The sequence below is a fragment of the Anticarsia gemmatalis genome, chromosome 1, assembly GCF_050436995.1.
Source record: "Anticarsia gemmatalis isolate Benzon Research Colony breed Stoneville strain chromosome 1, ilAntGemm2 primary, whole genome shotgun sequence".
NCBI lineage: Eukaryota > Metazoa > Arthropoda > Insecta > Lepidoptera > Erebidae > Anticarsia > Anticarsia gemmatalis.
Window position 1 is genome coordinate 12,731,476 of NC_134745.1, and position 20,976 is coordinate 12,752,451.

The following is a 20,976-nucleotide window of genomic DNA, read 5'->3' on the forward strand; positions in this document are numbered from 1 at the left end:
CCTTGACCAAAATTGCAGAGATATTTCCTCGTCATAGTGGCGTATAGATCGGTAATAAATACCGGGCATCAATCCGTGAAATATGTATTTTCCAATCGCGCAAAAAGCGATAACTGTTCGTCAATGTTTTTCAGTGTTCGCGGAAATTCTCGTATCATTGAAAAAACATTACAAAAAATAACGTAAAGGTTTATATACGTACAAGCCTACAAGGTACATGTATGTAGTACATAGGAACGTGCTCGCTAGTTAAAATTCTGTAGTGGTTTGTTATTCGACTCCCGGTTTTCTGTTACCAGTACATGTTGTTCCTTTTGCCTCACTAAACTGTTACATATTTTTGTATGCTGTGTAAAAAACTGATACCGTGCCTTTTACTCCTGAAGTGATGAAAATTTTAGATTTTTTTTTGCGAAGTACTTAATGAGCAATAAATCGTCTTTGTTTTTTTAACCTAACTTTTCTCTCAGGAACTCTCTCCGATTGTCAATTTTCTAGGCATGCTTCACCTACTTAAGTACCTGACTTACACCCGGTTTCAGGGACATTTAGCGGTACTTTATCTATTCAAACAGTCACTTTTATATGAGCTTAAACACTATTGAATAGATAAACCACCGCTAAATGTACCTCAGTAACCGGGGGCTAATATCGTGAATTAATTTGTAATACTCAATTAACGTCACATTTCAAGTAGTCAGGAGTGTGTGCTCTAGTTAGAGACGCAACCACACAAGGGTCTGTGGTTATAACCCACTATATTAGATTGACAACCCTCTAGCCTTGATCATTATTATTAATAATTATGATATTATCAAATGGTTTTGGTGTTGAATTAATTTTATTTTTTTGCAAGCGATGTAGATATACATTCTATAGGGCACTACTAGAGCCATGTAAATGCTTTTATTTTAGTTGTTGTAAATATGCTTTTCTTTAATTTATATTAACATTGTAGGTCTAAATCAACAAAATTACTTATTGTTAAAAGTATATATCACTCGGCTATGCATATCTACCTACATTAAGCTATATAATATAACTATACATATATTAAGCTATGTATAGATACGTAATCTACTTCTCTTAGCTACTTTCAAAATGTTGGTTAAAACAAGAAGGTTGGTGAACTAAAAGCGTTATTACTTTAAGTCGACCCCGAGGAGCTGTTAAGACGGAAAAAGTGTCGTCATTTCGCATACCCAAGTGAATGCCGAGTTACTGCAACTATCTCTAAATCAGGATCATAGAGGAAGCATATCTTGAATCTCTTTGATATTGTTGAAAAGTATACGGTTAAGTTTACAATATTTTCAGAAACAAAAATATATAGAATATTTAAGTACGAAAAAAACATGTATTGTGTCTTGGTAATGTAAAATAATAATGTTTAGACACTACGAGACAGTACAAAACAGCTTATTCCCTACAAGCTGACCCACGCAACTTCGCTTGCGTCACATAAGAGAGAATGGGTCAAAATTGGCCATAGTTAAACGGAAAGGATCCAACCCACACTATGGGAAAAATGAGTTATGTATACGAAAACACTCCTTGAAGTTAAAATTTTAATATCACGAAAACAATCCAAGTAAAATTCAAACCCACCATGAAGTTATAGTCCTGAGTTAGTCCCCAAAGTTAGTGATCTGAACTTAAAAGTTAAATATCTCGAAACTACGTCTGTGTGGGTTGGATCGTTTCCGTTTAACTATGGCCAATTTTCCCCGTTTTTGTAACATTTTTTATTGCTACTCTGCTCCTTTTGGTCGTAGTGTGATGATATATAGCCTATAGCCTTCCTCGATAAACGGACTATCTAACACCGAAAGAATTTTTCAAATCGGACCAGTAGTTCCTGAGATTAGCGCGTTCAAACAAACTCTTCAGCTTTATAATATTAGTATAGATAACAACTCTACATATATTATTATGTACTCGGTTCATAGATACGAAATATTAGCGCAAAGCACTTCGTAAGTCGATATAATTAATCACTACTTGTACTTATAAAGAACTGGCATACAGAGCACATGCTGAGAGACTTAAAAAATATATTTCGAATATCGAACCACACACGACCAAGTCAACCTTCGAGATGTACATAATTGAAATACGTAGATGGAATATTCTGGAAGCTCTTAGCAGCTTGCATGGCAGGTGCATGGTGTTCTCTAGATAAATCCTCTATACAGAAATGGTGCGAGTGATAGAATCGACGCAGCACGACTACTGGGCCATTTTGCATGTGTTAAAGTGCACTAACTTCGAAATGCTGTTCAATAAATGCAACAACGGAGATATTTGAACAATCAACATTGAACCGTATTTGTTGTGTGTTAACAAACAAACAATAGGTAGAAATAATTTTTCACGTTACATAACAATATTTAATTCATTTTAAATCACGAACTAATTTTAGTTTAACTAAAATACGCTGTGATAAAATTCGCTACGCTTATTTTATTTGGATAAAAATATAACAAACTTTTATGATGAATCACTTCAATTTATGTAAAAGTGTTCGTTTTTATATAAGTAATGTTCATTTACATTTTGAAGACTCGTGAATCTAATTCTATTATCTTTTACAAGTCAATTATATCAATTAAAATGTCAAAAAACAATAGGAACAATGAATAAAATATAGAAGCGACGATAGAAACTGTCAATAAAGGTAGTTAGAATCAGTTAGAGGTATGCAGAGCGGCCAGTTTTCACGATACGTTATTCATAGTGCCATTCAGTCAGTCGAACCGTCAAGCAATCAAAGATTGACCGAATGCCTGAAAGTGCACTCCCGTGTCGCACCGTTCACACTATTGTTAAAACTCTACTTGCATCATTTTCACTCCATTGAATACTCAGCTTTATTTTCATTTGTGAAAAATTACATTACTTGTTTTGTGAAACAATTTGAATTGATTACGCCCTGAAGGTATTGAAGTTTTTTGCGAAATTGGATTGTTATTGCTTTTATTACGCTATAGTATTTTTAATACTACGTTCATGTAATTAAAAACCAGTTTCACAGATTATGAATAAGCATACAGGGAAAACTATATCCTAATAAAACTATATCGTAATGTGGATTACGAAAGTATTTCTACTGTGTCACGTATTCACACATGAGGCAGCCAAATTCAAATTCTTTATTTGCGTTTAAAGCCAAATTCCTTGCAGTTATGAAATCGTTATACACAGAAAGCTGCGTTGCATTTAACTTTTACGACGTTTCATAAACGGAATAAGTCAAAACTTGTGGCTCACTTGTTACAAATCAATTGTATAAAACAAGTTTACAATCATACATACATGTATACATAAAATCACGCCTTTTAGTCACGTCAGGCAGGGACCAAAGGACGCTATTTACTTACGATACTTATTGCTGACTTCTTTTGCATTCTTTTTTCATTGCCTTCAATAACAGGTATACCCCATATTTAATTAAATAAGCTACAATTCAAACACAAACATGACTCATAACTGTATACAATTAATATGCAGACATCGAATGTATAATTGTATTCTCCATACATCTTACAGTTACTATGTAGGTACGTAGTAACGGAGCGAGATTCCATAATGCATTCCTTAAAGCAATGCAGAGAACTGAATACGGCTTATGCTAATTTACTGTAATTAACAACAATAACAGTTGAACTGACGACAACTAATATTAATTATTTATTTGACTGTTGTTATCGTACCTAATAGTATTACCTCTTACTTATATAAATGCGAATATATGTATGGATGTGTGTAACACAATCACGGCAATACTACTGAACGTATTTTGATAAATATTTGGTACATACGATGTTTGATGGATAGATTTCTGAGGACGTACCGATAGAAATATTTTAAAACTTCAAAGAAGAGAGTTTTTTTAAAGAGGTTAGGATATTCTCCTTGGATTTTTTGTTGTCAGCCAGTTAGTACTATAAGTTAATAATATAATCAACAGGCTACGGGTAGGGCAAATGCACAACGTTGTTGTCGTAAAAGACTATCTGCTCTTGTACAAACAAATAAATAAATCACAACACAAATTATAATTATGGCCAAGTCTTAGCATGTTTGTTGCTTTACTCCCTGTTATTAGGGTTAGATAACCAATAAGAAATTGGTGTCTTTTCCTCTTACAACGGGTACATAAGAATTAATAATGTGAATAATAATACAGACAGCACGAATAAGCTTACTATGCCATTAAGCCATAGTAGTATTTACGATATTTCTGCGATACTACGAAAGTACTTGAATATTTAACACAAGAATACCACACTGTGAAAGCCTTCTTTGGCTGTTCTACGGCTTCGAAATTAATCAATCGACTAATCGGAGTAATTCTCGGAAAAAGCCTAGTCACCTAGTGAGTGCTCGGGACACGGTGTGTGAACTTTGTCACTTTGGATCGTGCCCGCTCGGCGGATTACAACCGCTACTTCAGCCACAACCTAACAAGAATTAATTGATCAACACACTCAAATAGACATGTCACCATTTAACCTACCCCGGTAGACTCCACAGAAAATTTTCGCTAACATTTAACTGGTTCTTGTCAAAATAAATGGATATAAATTCTGCTAAAATACATTTCAGTGGTTTGCCTCCAGCTTCCTTCCTTTTAGGAATTCAGCATTCATAAATCTCATTATCCTCCTACCACAAATGTTTTTATTTTCTGTAATCAAGATCTTAAATATTTCTCTTACCTAATTATAAACTTTTAGGCTACGGAAATGACTCTTCATTTAATTGAAACAAAACCTCTTTTAATTAAAATGTACAAACAAAAGGCTTGCTTCCTTATTTAAAATCCTTAGAGTAGATATAGAAAAGATACGATGACATTGTTTTGATCAGTTAATACTTTCTAAAACCAAGGAAAGGTAGTTCTAATGCTAGGTAATTTTACCGAGAATTATGGGATAAATATATTAGATAGGTTTGTAAGATTTTATAGCGTCCGAAGGGTCGATCGTAACAATCAACGAATAAGCTTACTTGTACTCAAACTTTAATATTGGCCACCATCGTATTATAATTATATTATGAATCTGCTTCCGAAGCCAATTACGATTTGGTCGGCAGTGGTCGGTAAACATCTTATCAGAAATCAAATGAACGCTATTATAGTAAATCAATATTATCATAATAAGTAGATACTGGATAATAAAAAAGATAACCTTTTCTTATTTTAACCCAAAACTTATGTTAATGTGGGGAAAATAGGTCGCTATAAGCCTTTTTAAGAAATTACGTTCATATAACCTAAGAATATTTCAGGTAATTTATTAAATGTATTCTTAATTCGATTAGATTATGAAAGTGAAAATTGCGTAGGTAATAAAGATTCCAGCGTAAGTACTCACATATAGATGCGCGCTAATTTAATTATATAAAATTAGAAGGTAAATTGCGAAGACATTAGGTTGGGTGTACCTCGCTCTGAACGATTACCCGCTCTGCGATTATTCCCGGCTTGCTGTATGAGGTGGTCGCGCTCAGGCAGCTAATAGCCAAGTTTATTATTATTTGTTTAGTTAAAGTTAGCAGGCTGCTGCTCATCGCGCACCGTGGGAACACGCCGCCGACGGACGCGAGACCATTCATGTACGTATGTATGTATGTATGTATGTTACCATGTTACACTGCGTGCAATCGATCCACATGATATCAAGATGAAACTCCTCAAGCAAACATTCATAAAATATTTAATGTACATATTGCCTGTTTCATTGCAAAGTATGTTTACTCACTTAGTTTGTTCCTTACGATGTTAAACAAAATTGATACGTTTCGTTCCACCAATTTGGCACGGTAATGGAGAAAGAAAAATTGTTTACAAATTCCAATATGGATACTGGATAGCATGCAAATTTTTCACTAAGTATCATCATAAATCTTCAGTGCTCGGCAAATGTACCGTAAAAAAGTACACATTACAGAACGGCTCAAGTACAGAAATTAAGTTTTTGTCGTGGGAAATAGATTAAACGTCACTCAAGCTCTGCCGCTGACGGGCGACGCAATTTTTTTATATTAAAAACTCAATGCGAGTAAAAATGTGAAATCACTCACCACCGCTCGCTAAACACGAACAAAAAGTTGAGTCCGCTTGTTGACAAGGAGCGACATTCGAGTCCGACCGCGGCTCCTGCCTCCAGCGTCACGCCGCCGCGCCCCGACTCATGCTCACACAAAAACTTTACATTTTCCATTTACATTGAAAACGTATTAGATCAATTAAGAAGTTCCAGCGAGCCTCCCGCCACCGCCGCGCCGCGCCGCGTCGTGCTGCGCGTATATTTCCTTTATCCCGGAACTCTTCTTTAGAATTCATGTTAAACTTTCTGCTTTAGTTCGCAACTTCATTAGTTCTGCCAAAACCTGTCGGCTAAGTAAACTTCGACAGTATATTATCATAAAGCGACACGTGCAGGTCGAAATACCGAATATTCCACATTTCCGTTTATTCTGAAAACGTGAAGATAAAATCGACATACGGTTGGTGTCCTACTTGAGCTTGTTCTAAGTGATAGTGCCTACAATCGGTCGATTGTGCTCCCGGTTCCCAAGAAGATGCAGGCACCCACATTCGCCGCCCACGCAACGTTCAACATTGCCACTATTTCTCATACATGTCATGTAGTGGGTCAGTACGTACATGTAGTCTGTTGCCACGTGTAGTTCCCAGACACGGAGCGTAAGCGCGACCCACGCTAATACAAACGAAAACTTTTTAATTGTCTGTTAAAATACACATAGGTAGCTGTAGCAGGTACATGTTTTCCGTAACAGAACATTTTAATTGGAAAACTTCATTATTTGCAATCTTTAAAAACTGCTATTATGTTACCTTATTAACCTTATATACAATTGTTACTGTACTTTAATATGTAATAATTACTGGTATAATTAAATAGTGTTGCAGAATACAGCTAAATATAAGTAATAGAAAACAACGCTGATTGAATTCGACATAGCAAGTTCTCGGAGAGATATTTCTTATTTCGGCAGAATCAAATAATGCGATCGTAAGATTTCATCGCTGAACTGGTGCCGGTCGAGTGGAATCGGTATTCCCGATTTGTGCATTACGCTAGATTGTGCACACGTTCATACGACAGAGTCACACTCAACATTCGACAAGTACGTATACTGTCGTATAGTATAGTCGTATACATACTGCAATCTTATTATTATGTAAGTCGGGTGGCTGCGTAATTTAGATAGTTAATGAAGGCGCGCGTCACCGCCCGCCGCGGTGCAGGCCCTCGTTAAACTTATTCATTACAGTTGAAAATGTACGTTTCACCCGAAATTAAACGTAAACTGAGCTGCACGGCAAAACGCTAATGCTAACGACATGAGCTGGCCCCCAACACACAACTTATTTAGTTATTTCTGCTGCTATTTATATGAAATGCTCTTCATGCGAAAAGTTATATTTCAGTGAGCTCGCAAAAACTGCTGAGTATTATTGAAAATTCTTTGCATAGTTTCAGTTGAACACACATTACGTCGAGATATATCGCAGATAAAACTCGACGGAGAGTAATTGGAAATTGAAACAACTATCGCATAATATAATTTCGCAGAAGACCAAAGTTATTCTAGACAAAGTATATTTTTCTCTCATTTCGTGTAGCGACATTTTCCAATACATAAACATAAGGAACGGCCATGGAAAATTGGAAGCAAGATCTTTGTCTGGGATAAGTAAATATTTGCGCTAGGTATGTGTTTATGACGCGTTCGCCCATGGCGGGAAAACAATATTCCCTCTTAACTAGGATTTTTCGTAATACCCAGTCGTACGTAGCTAATAACTTCCTGCTATTACACGAACATACACCGCCTAACTAGATAATATTTTCTTTATATAGAGCTGAGGGCTACGTGCGATGGCTCGGGGTTGTATTTTACAAAACGATGCTCGGATCACTAATAAATGTTTCATCTTGAATGTTTTGGTAATTAAAGACATTTATCTCCGGCACTCATTTGTCACTGTTATTAGAGCAGCCAACGATTTGTTACTCCATTATTGCTGCTGTCTCATCAAAAACGTGCCGATCATAATTGGAGCATTCTTTATAATGTAGAGACGACCTAAAAGGATTGTAAACGTCCGCTGAATAGAAATAAAAGGTCTCTAATACCGTTAGTGGATCACGTCGCAGACAATTCAATGTACTTGCAGAACATTTCTCGGGTAGTTAATATTCTGTGCGAAGGTACGCCCACCTGGCTACTCCGTACGGTGCGATTTCTTAATCTGGGGCCATTAAGTACGACGTTTATTTATCCCTCTGCCATTGTGGCGCGCTGAACAAAGACTCTCGGTCGGAATGCACGCTATTCGCGAGGAGCACCGCCGCAAATACGACTAATGAATAAATCACTGGCTCGGTGGCTCCACAGGTTTCACAATATTTCAATGAGCGCATACTGAAATTCGAACAATTCGCGAACATAAAGGGGTGTGCTGTATCGATCGATACCGCCCGACCCCCCACCTGCAACCGTATTTAGTTGCAGCTTGGATCTGCTCTCTGCGAATATTTACAACTATATTAAAAATAGCGCTGACGCGTCATAGATTAAGGGATTTAGGGAGGGTGAACGCGAGACAAAGGGAAAAAATGTGAACAGAAAGAAAATCCCAAGTTCAATTAGTTTCTTCATACGGCTACAGGAATATTTGTAGCACGTACAAAAAGCAGTGAAGTACCTAATTTATGTGAAAGTGTGCCGAGTGTTCATCAGTGTTTCGTTGCGGGCTGACTGTCAAAATGTCCTTTAAAAGAAAGGATTGTTTTTTCCAGTGAGCGCGCTTGAAAGCGTCGCTCGCTGGAAAGCAAAGCCTCACTGACTCGCCGCGAAGTGATTGTAACAGCAAAAACAAAGAAATGGCGACGTTCAACAGAACAACATTCAATTTGCATCAACTGCATACCCACTTTATAGATGGTATTTCAGCTCTCTCAATTTATCTTCTGGCACGATGAAATAGTTTGCAGCCAAATGATAAAATAAGTTAATTTTAATGAGTTTTTAACTGGCCCAAACGTGTTTTCATTAAAGCTACTTTTACGAACTACTTACGATATCGCAAACGATTAGACCACGCTAGTGACAGTTGACCCCCTAACACAATTGATTTGTTCGATCAAAGTTTCATTACGGCTGCAAATGGAATCGTAGCCGGCCACCTGTAAATGCAACTTGGAGCCCCCTTCACCCCCGTGTCCCCTCCTCCGTGGTCCGTGCATATTTAGACCAGGTCTGGTGGTAAAATGCGGCGACCTCATTATTACTCCACCAGCAAATTAAGCTAAATAACTTTCTGAAACGTTATTTTACGCGATATTAAAGGTAGCAAGTGGAAAATAAAAATTGAACGAGTTTATGAAACGTTAGACGGGAAACTGCCGAGCTGTGTGGGAATTTCATTTATTCAGTGATAGTTTTTTGCAGTTTGTGCAAAAAATAAAAATGTTGCAATATCGGACGTGTTACTCTCATATTAAAAAAAAAAACATTCGCTTTGTTGTTGTAACTTATGGTAATGCAACAAACGTTTTGTAATTATAGTTATCCATAAAAACGAAATTAGTATTTTTAAATTAAATTTCTAGGGAAAAACATAGAACATAACTATTACATTGTTTCCTTTAGGGAATAATATTCAGCGAAAACTAAATTATAATACGAAAGTTTTGGTACCGCAGTTCGGGAATTCTCGAAACATGCAGTAAAAAACTCGCAAAACATTTTACTTAACATCATGCGAGATAAAACATATCGAGACAAATCAATCATAGCGATGTGTCACTACAGATCGGTCCTTTGGGAGAATAAAATCAATCTAAGAAATACGTTTCAACATCACAAGGATGGGCCCAAGAGGTTCTAAGTACAAAAGCCTCGTAGACTAGAAACCATTAGCAAATAACCGCCCTTAAATCACCCTGCAGGCATTCTACCACCGATGTGCCTCTGAGACTGTAACATATCCGAAGCACTTTGCTCCGTACATAGATATAAACGTGCAAGCATTAACACATCATGCCGGTAAATAATTGATGCAATATGTACACACGGCTCAAATATATTTTATCCCGTAAGTTCCTCAATAGTTGCGGGAAATATCTCGTAGCTTTGAGGAAAAACTAATAGATGTAGCCGCATCCTTTTCATAATTAATTTTCCTAGCAGTGTTATATAAAAGAAGGTTAAATGAAATAGAAAACATGGAGTACAATAGTTTTATTAATTACCAAGAAGTTGTTTATTCTATTAGCAAGAGAACAAATAAATTTAAACGGAATCTGCACTTTCTATTAAAAGGAATAACTTCTGTACTGAGCGGACAATACTTTGCTACAACATTGAGTTACAACAGAAATAAAAATAAAAGTATTAATATCGCAATCGTAATGTCTTTTCAAAAGTTATCAGATTTTAATCAACTAAAAGCAGTTGAGACTTAAATCGGCTCTCCTTTTTCACCAGATGCTATTGAATAGTAAATGCACTTCGCAATATACAAACAATTTTCAGATACACTGACCTATATTTTCTCCTTCTATTTGTAAATCAGAGACTTCAGGGAGTGAAGAAATAAAGATAAATGCGCCACGTGCCGTCGAGCCAGTAAGTGATATACAACCTTCATACATCGAAGAATATCACTACATCATACAAACTTATTCTCTCTAACTTCGGAACAAGAGATTATTGTTTTTGTCTAACCAAAGGGGAGTTGTAACTTCTTTACGGACGTGAATCATGGTTTCGGCGGTAAGCTACTTATTTTTCGTTTGTGGTAGGATGTTATTGTATGGTTGCCATGGCAACATACAGTGATTCGGAGGATTAGTTTCAAAATAACATTGTATCCTTTGTTTGATGCGCTTTGTGCTTCGAGCCCTGCGAAAAAATGAGGTGCTATTGTGTTTGCTGTTTCTTTACTTCGTTTTATTCCCACTTTGTGTGCACAAAAGCGCCTTGAAAACATTTCCCAGTTATCTGCAGTTTCGGTAAATTGCAGGAGCTGTATTCATTACTAGAAATCGGCCTCGTGTTGTAATTTTGGGCCTTAGGTTATTCGACATCCGACAATCGTGGCCCACCGTGCTTCACTTTGTCGGTCGTTAGAGCTAACAATGGTGACATCACTGGAATCTTAATTACAGAGCTGTAATCTGCCACCGGTAAAAGCAAATTTAACACTGAACATTGAAAGTGATAATGATATCTCCATGTTGAATTTCATCAGCTGTTTTATTGAATTTGATAATCAAATTTAGATATTAATTTCATACAAATATGTCTGATACAAATATTTCAAATGAGAAAATATGGCGACCCAATTAGTAATTACCTATGTGTAACCTAGTTTGTTACCACAAATCGAAACTAAATGAATTATATCAATTATTCCAGTTTTAGAAAATTAGCAATATTCGAAAAGTGGTGATATGAATACTCGCAATTCTGGCTGAATGTTATTCGTGCATAGGGCATAAAAAAAGATAATTAGTAATACATACTAAAACAAAAATCGATCAGATAGTTTCTTCATAATATACCTCCGTGAATTTTCTACCGTTTTAAATAAACAATGCACACTTTTCAAATTGAGAACGGCTATAAAGTTTTTAAAATTTCCAAGCGCATCCTTTTTACTTGAGAACAAGTTAAACAATGTTATAATGTTGCATAGTTTAGAAGAAGGAAACTTTTTACATGGCTCTAGTACGTTCATCTTAGTTGGGGGTACGTACCGTATGTCACGTGTGCGGTCCAAACTTTGTACGTATCATTTCCTTTATGTTGAGAAAATGACGTACAGTGGAAAACTTGGTGGATTACGGGTAGGATTAAGTTTTAGTCGTAAATACAAGCTTATGATATAAGCTGTTTAACGGTCCGGTTTCTATTTTAGGAAATAAGATAGAAAAATATTTGAGTAAGTAATTTTTTACGATCGGATTTTTCTATGTGTTTTATATACGTGTTTTTATATAGATGTGGACTTAATATAATTTATTGTCTAACGCAAATAAGCAGAGAGAAAATACCGGTATTTACATGATATCATTCGCAAATATTACCTTTATTTTAAACGTCAAGCTAAAAGTCGAATTAAAATACTTTCCAAATATTTATACCCTGTCATCCTACATGACAGATTGGATATACTAACTGACATCGTTTAATAACGGAACTATGCATTTTATTTCGTAAATATTTCACACAAAATTGTATCAATAAAATCTGTGAAATGACATGTATTTTGGAATCGTGTTTACAATTCACGAATGGCTGTTCATTCGACACTATTTACACTACAGTTGTAATATTTACTTACACGAAATGTCACTTTAATGTCGCTTAATATCTAACAAGCCAATAATATGTATATGCGAGTAATATGGAGTAAATGGTAGTAAATGGCAGTATTATAGCAGCGGCGACAGTGTAGCGTAGCCGACGGCTAGGTACGTAGACGATGTAGGTACGCGTAGACAAAGCGAGGTGCTACGACTATTAATGAAATGTGCTACGTAACTGCTACGCACCTGTCTATTCTAACATTAGAATAATTAGTCTGCCTTTGTACTAGTTTCATTATAAAAACTTAAAGATTGTATTTAGAAAGTAAAATGACTAATTAACTTAGTGTAAAAAAACATATTCACATGTGTCTCTTATTTCTTTAAACCTATATTTTACTAATCAAATTATCTAAATAAGTTAAGTAAGATACAATCCACCGATTGCCATATTTCCGATTCCCCCAGTAATTCGATCCTTCGATTGTTACTGCTGGTAGCGAATTATTTGCGTTTATCATTCCCACAAACAATATTTATTGCTACAAGGTAATTGAAACGTCTTGACGACGTTCAATTGTCATTTGTATCATCAGAGTGCCCTTCAATTAATTTCAAAGGAGACTTTAATTATCATCGCAGTGTTAATTTATTAGTCATAAGCAAAATAATGAAGCGAAAAGTACTTCGGTATAAGCACAAGATTTGGCAACTCTCCAACAAACGTTACTGCGTACAGCCTCTCCAGACTTAATTACAATATAATTAAACATTTATGAAATAAAACACCGCTAAAATAATGTCTTCCTATTACAGCTTCACGTAAGAAAAATAAGATTATTATTTTTGTCAAAATAAGTAAATTAGGTCATAGACAACGGGAATAGCGCTGGATTTCTCTCCCGTTTTCTTTGGGCAGCCAACTCTTCCGCCGGCGACACGAAACTTGTAATCACTTTAATGTTATTTCATAATAAATACAATAAAAGTTCTCCAACTCGACTCTCAGGAGAAACATGAAGTAAAATAAGTTGACGCAGATCACACGAGGGAATAACCGGCCGAGTTTTATTTAATTCAAATAACACCGGCCCCGTATTAGTATTTATGAACAAAGAAAAGGTCAAGTTGTGTCTATAAAATAGAATCGTACTAGAATAGAAAACTATTTATTTATACTTTAGAATATTTCACTCATCGCTTTTCTCGTTGTCCGTAGACTTGATTTAAAGGGACTCAGCATAATTCGTTCTATGCTAGTTGCAGATTGGCGCCATAACTAACGGGGCTAGTCGACAAGAAGTCGATATCTCAGGCAGGCAGGTAATAATAAAAGAAAGGCGGGAAATGCGCTGTAAATTATCAGAACACAGGCCTACATCGATCAAATAAGATGTATCGACACCGTACACCGATACATTACCTTATCAGAATGTATTACCTTCCCCGTACCTCGTAGGTGGAAGCTCAGCACTGAACGTACACCTAATCAATTTTATACGATTTCTTTGAAACATAAAACAATACAAAATATTGCTATAGGAAAGAGGAAAATAAGAACAGTAGGCTCAGTAGGCTGAATAGATTACATTGTTATGTGATGTTAAGCCCACGCCGACAACTCGCTTTGAGAATTTTAGATTCAAATGTCATTTACAGAATTTTTATACGCCTACTTGTACTGCTAAAAAGCTGGCAAGTAATTACGTATTCACAAATCGTGATATAATGTCAACGCCTTCATATTTTTAACAACTTCTTATATTCCAAGTAGTTAATATTTATTCGAGGGGGTGATAAATGTACATTTCAAGTTAAACGCGAAAGATCGCTCGCCATTGCAAGAGCAAACTTTGTACGTCTATTGCGGCAAACTGTCCGTTTAATGAACGCCACAATATCCTGCATCAGGGGCACAGTTGACAACTGGCTTCCTCTTTGAGCGATGAAAAACTTCACACACTCACTAGCACTACTTCGGAACTTGCTCCACTCAATTTAAAATCCTATCTTCGTAATAATACAGTGTATGCAGATGGCACAAGGAAATCTGTACTGTATTTACGATGAGCAATTCTGATCCTTATTGTTATCGTAATAAAGTTTATATGTATCGTAAGGATGAGCGGGTGGTGTGGTATCTGCACGTGCTGTGACGTCAGGCCGGTGCACGTGCACGGTGCGCGCGCGCATCTGTCGGCTAAAGTTCACTGCACCTCTCCCTAAAGGCTTCTTAACTCATTTAAGGTCTGTGGATCCTTTTTGTTGAAGATGGGAAGTTATAATTAATATTTTAATGTGTCATATCTCGCAGCTGCGTGGTGAAAATAGATTGTTTCGACAGCATAACTGTTGTAATAGGCAGTTAATTGTGCACCTGTTTTTAATAATAATAGAATAATAACTTACGCCATCTCTTCACAAGATCCTTGCTCGTCAATAGTGTTCATTAAGCCACAGCGATTCTAAGTTCGGTCTCGACAAAGACTGAGCGAACCATTTTCAGCATTGGGTTTTGAGTTTATGTGTCAGCTGTTCGTTCTAGACCATTCCTTTGACATCCAATCTAGGCGCTGATTATCAGAGCTTAGATTGAATGGCTTCGGTTACGGATCTTTGCTTTAATACCTGACAAACATGCAAATTTGTAGGTTCATTATTCCTTAAATAGTAAAAGGCTTTTGATAGTAACAGAGTCATGTCAAAACAAACGGTCGTGGGATCGAACAAACCAGTCATAATATCTCGGATATCACTATTATACTCGTGGCAAATCTAAAAGTAACCCGCTTGTTATTACCTTATAAGCTCTCTTATAACTTTGCCGAAGGGAACAACAACTTTTAAGTATTCAAATTGGCCGAGTTGTTTTGATCAATCCCAAAACAAAAACAGAACAAAATAAGAAATATAAAAAAGTGTACATTGTACAACGAAACATTTCCCTCTAACCGCCACAACTTATATGACAATAGGAAACGGCTGTAAGAAGGCGTCCCTGGAATCTTATTCATAAAGTTTACATAACTCATGGAGAAAGTTTTGCATGAACGATAATAAGAAGTTTGTGAAAATATGATTTGAGTTCTCTGTAAATGTCTCACACATACGATTATTGCTAAGTGTTCGACTCACGGAGGCTTTACGACGAAAATATTGTTACACGTGTTCACAAAGTATGCTAATACCTATGTATTTATAGAACACACATACAATTAAAACATAATTTCTAATAAGTTAACATATTTAGAAACTTATAACTCCTACGAAAAGCTTTTGTCATACAGCCTATGTAAAATAGTCACATAGCAACAACATTATATTAAAATTAAAACATGGTTCAGTTACTGTCATAACGAATTCTTTGTTTCTAAGAAACATATACCGTTCTCGTTCTAACAGGGTCACTTGTTCAAAGAAATTCTATCCCATTTTTTCACCATGAGAAATTATCGAAGCGCGCAAATTGGATACAGGTAAAAATCCGTTGCACCACAAAGGGATTCTTTCAAACGAGGGTGGTGATTGTAGAACTCCTTTGTTATATGACGTCACGTATAAATCAGATGGTATTGCGTGGGACAATAACAAGACAGTTTCACGGACAAATGTTCCTGTGACAAGGAATCAATCTGTATTGTTACATTTTGGGATTTCATAGAAACATTTCACGGCTGTACGTTATACATAAAACCTATATAAACTTACAATGAAACTTGTACAATAGTTTGATGTCTTTTTTTGTTGTCAGTTATGGTATTCTCACCGGACACGACATTTACTTTTAGTAGTTCAGTTTTATATAAACAAGTTAAGAACAACCCTGAGAAATTTTCGTTCCACGTTTTATTCTCTCATCAGAATAATTGAGGATAAAGTTTGTTTTGTATAATTAGATATTTGTCAAAACGTCGTCCATATTTTTAAAAGCTTTATTAGATTTACCGTGAATCTCTCATTGGATTTGAATGAATTTACATATCAGCGGCAAGTGAACGTAATCAAAATTCGCTCGGACGTTAAAGCATAATTATTCAGATTTACCTTAAGCGTCATAAAATCTCAATTTTAGAACAATATAAAAGTGTCACATTTATACAAACAAGGCAATAAAAAGTAAGCACCTTCCGGGGTTCGTTTCTAACGCACCCTTTACACAATAACTCATACAAATGTTTGAGCTCTTACACATAACTTGGACCTTTCAATAGGAACATTATTTTTTGTTACGGTTGCTAATTTATACAACGTGGGTTTGTGCGAGATATCAACTAAGTAAGAACACCTACACGCTAAGAATAGGATCTTGTTTGTAGATGATTAAGTTATTATTAGCTCTGTAACTTATAAATAACAAACATCATTAGCTAACTTGCGCTGTATTGTTTGTATACAACATTAACTTTAACTATTTGCACCACTTCTGAATACAAAAGCTAAGAAATTCTTCATTAAATCAGCTCAAAAGCAAAACGTGAATCTGAGCTGAATGCGTTTCAAAATTATGGTGTGTTTAATAGAGAACTGAACAGACTACTAGTAGCTGCTTATATTTTTTTCCATATTTAGCTTTAATACACTTACTAATCAAGTGTAAAAAGTTACAAGAACAAGAACCATTGACCAAAAGAATAAGGGTAAAAAGTACATAGCCATCACTTCAGTATTTTCCGAGTTTATTGCGAATAGACGAGCAGCTATGACATTTTCTAATATGTGGGGACAACAAGAAGACATGTGTAACTGAGATGGGTACTATGTACGTAATTGTTCTTCCACCTTTGTTGTGTTAGTCCCAAATTCATGACTAGTTGAAAATACGACGCGAGATAGCACAGTAAACACAATTCCAAACTGTATGTCAGTTGGGAAACTGTATCAATATATCACTTTAAAGCAAACATGTCGAGCTGTTTGTACTTGTTTGACCCTGTCGTATACACTACGTTATTTTATTTGTGTATTAGATATATCAAAGTTTATTCCATAGAAAGTTTCTACACAAACATCCGATAAGTTTTAAAAAGCAATGTTGATAACAGACGTTATCGATTTTTTCGTAAACTGTGTTAAAGATCTTGAATTGAGTGACACAGATATATTGAGGTTTATAAACGTTTGAGAATCGTGTCAATAATATTGTCTGATTCTCAAGAAACTCCTCTAGATATGTTTCAGGTTACAAACTACTGTAATTATTATCTGTCTATAGTCTAGTTTATCCAATCGTTTTAATTATTATTACGTCAAAACTTAGAACAATCAAGCTACCACTAACAATGGTGTTGGCGTAAAGCAAGAATTTTGTAAAATGTATCGTACTAAAACATTAAACTTACTGAGCTTGCAGCTTTTGCGTAAAAGCAGGAAAAATGGTAAAGGGAATACATTATGTAGTTACAATAAAATGTAAAAGTAGTAAATGTATCACTTTGTGTGCGTAACCAGAGAGGCTGCATTGTTTGTGGTGTTGTATCTAGGTAATGTACGTCGGACGTTAAAAGTGCACAGTATGCATAGTATGCATACCTAGCGGCCAGCCCTCAGTGTACTCACCCGCTAGGAAAATGTCCTTTGTGTTTTGAGTGGGAAATGGAACTTAGTTCAAATGAACATCGGCAATGCAATGACGATTGCTCGATTGCTATACCTTTCTGTTTTAAAAGCTATTCAAACATTTTAACCGTTCGCTATTTTAATTTTTCCATTAAAAACGCTACTTAATTAAAGTTTCAAATTACATTAAAACAGACGATTTCATAAATATCGAATGAAGTCATTCATTTCGAATAATATTCATTTCATATCGCATTAACATCCCGCACACCACACGTACAATGAATAAATCCAATAAAATAAATTGCCTATTTGTCAATTTTAAGTAAGTAAATAAATTACATCGTGAATAATATTTACTGATAAAAACCGCAAATTAATCTGGTGTGAGGTCGGCGGCAAAGAAATTCGTTTATTCGTTCCATCGGGGGAGAAAATAAATTACTATTCGATACACAACCAACATGATTGAACGAACACATTCGATTAATCGCCTAAACCCATCGTGGAACAATTGATTCTAATAAACGTATTCGTAATAGTATTAAAGCATCGATATAGCCATGATAAAATATTTCTAGGAAAATATATTTGTGTCTGCAATATTTATGAGATATTTTAGGAAAATATCCGTAAATTAAAATTGAATTCACTGGCGTTGTTTGAGTCCCGTTTTCGTGGAATATCGGATCAATCGTACCGTGTGAAATAATTTTGATATGTACACAATATACACATACATTAACATATTTGAATGCTTAGTACGAGGTAACATATTATTATGTAGGTAACATAACAGGTAGTATCACGGCTTGAAAACACAAATCTTAATATATCTAAGCCTTAATATTGTTGTATCTATGGAAATAAATAATATAAAAACTCGTAAGAGCGTACGACTCGAAACATTGTCAATATTAATAGTTATATGTATATTATTATGTCTATTACTATCCATGATAAATTGTTAGGTACTAAATTATTGCAACGCCTGAAGCAAGTGGTCATTTACAAGCATTAGCTAGTAAGTCGTCAACACAAGTGAATAGACATTAACAGCCACGGGCATTATCCTATACAAGTCACCAATAATGACTACATTGATCGTCAATATATAATCTCTTGTCAGCCATTAAGCCGAGCCCACCTGTGCCCTCATTAACAGTTCAGGATTTGAGTAATTGCGGACAGCCGGGCCGTACTCACGAAATATACGGTTTTAATACATCGGGAACTGATAAATTTTACAAAAAATATGCAGAATATTACATCATATAACTGGATTACGAACGAATGAAAACGTAAAACCACTTTCCCGCTACGTATATACTTTATATGGTGCATTTATTTGACCCTTGGGTACGAACTTCGCAAATTCAATTTAATGCTCTTATTGATCCCAAGTCGGACAACTATTCAACCGACTTTGAATACCTTCTTCCAAACTTTGGTCTTTGTGTCGTAACGAAAACACATTCTTAAACGCTGTCTCACGCAAGAGGAGCGCTCGGTCTTGATACTTGATTGCCCAGTTAATACCCTTACGATGTAAGAGACGGTTAATGATCGCCAACGTTTATTTTGCTCTACACAGAAAGTATCTAGCGCAAGTAGTAAAAGAAAAAATCTATATAGAGTCGTTGCTCTATTTTCTCGTTCACTTAACAAAGTAGTGTTGTTGAATGTTCAATGCAAACTTGCTATGAAAAAGTAAGTGATGAACTTTTTCAACGATATAGTTTGTTGTTAATGCAACTGTAAGTATGCTAGTAACAAAGTCATAATAATCTTGTGTATTTTCTTCTTCAAAGAAAATAAGTTTCTCCTACTAAACGTAGTAAGTACTTTACGTAGAATAACGTAGCTACTTAGTTATAAAAGTCGTTAACGCCGTAGCCTTTCTGAAGTTAGTATACATCGGTATAGATATTTTCTCACAAGAACAGCTGTATTACTATCAAGTATAGGTAGGAGAGAGATACGCATGACATATATTATTAATGTCGATAATCATTATCGGTCTCAAAATAACTAGCCAGTAGTCTTATATCATAATATTAGATAGATACTAATCAACAAGAAAGTTTATAACATAGTTTTAATATTATCCCAAAAAACAAAAGAACGACTTTACCTCTCAATTAATAAGAAGTTCAAAGGGCCAAAGGCTGCTGTATAAAATCAAATAGACATCCCTAAAGCATTTCCAGTTTACCAACATCCAACTGAGGTCTGAGGATAGGTATTTAAATAGTATAGTTTAAAGTACTTACCCATATATTGCAGCTGCGCCGGCGATGGCACCGCCACACTGCGCGGCGACATACAGCGCGGCTCGCAGCGGAGACACGCGTCTGCGTACACATAGTGCTGCTGACACCGCCGGGTTCACGTGGGCACCTGAGAAAAAATATACTAGTTACTTTAACAGGAATAAGCAAAAAGCTTTGTAGATTGAAGACTACTTAAGGGGTGATTGCGACTTCAAAAAAGTGATTGTTGAAGTAGAGGTTAAGGTGCAGCGCAGACGGCACACTTTTTGTGCGATCGAGTCTGTGTACTAATGTGGTAAAGTCTATTAAAAACTTAAACTTGCCGTATTTTGTTTTTTCTTTAGACTCATACATGTCCAAACAGGAGCGGAATAAACAATACAGCACACTTCATCCCACATTTTTCTTTTTAAATGTCTATTATGATATTCTGCAGACTCGATCGCTCACAAAAAGTGTGCCGTCTGCGCTGCACCTAAAAATGCTAAAGTTATAATTAAGTCGTTGTGGCCAAAAGTATGGCGCGCTAAAGTTGTTAAATTCGGTATTTAATAAATGAAAATCTTAAAAAATGTGTACATTTAAAATCAGCAAAACCGGTACACTTGATCTGATGTGATAAAAAGAATTTTTAATTCTCCAGATTGCCATCGCACATATGAAAGGGCAATGTGAGCCAACCATTGACAACGACAAAACAAAAAGAGAATGGACACATTATGAGAGCTAAAGAACTCGCTAATGGAATCTTAAAACTAGCACACATTAAATATGCTACATAATGTTCCGTC

At 35.6% G+C, this 20,976-nt stretch overlaps 1 protein-coding gene across 1 annotated transcript in view; it reads right to left on the minus strand.

Moving 5' to 3' along the window:
- bib (MIP channel family protein big brain) overlaps nucleotides 1–20,976 on the minus strand; it is a 68,767-nt gene that overhangs the window by 43,398 nt on the left and 4,393 nt on the right. The window contains exon 2 of the mRNA XM_076120579.1: nucleotides 20,186–20,312. Within this exon, the coding sequence (XP_075976694.1) occupies nucleotides 20,186–20,312 (127 nt within the window). The remainder of the gene's footprint in view (nucleotides 1–20,185; nucleotides 20,313–20,976) is intronic.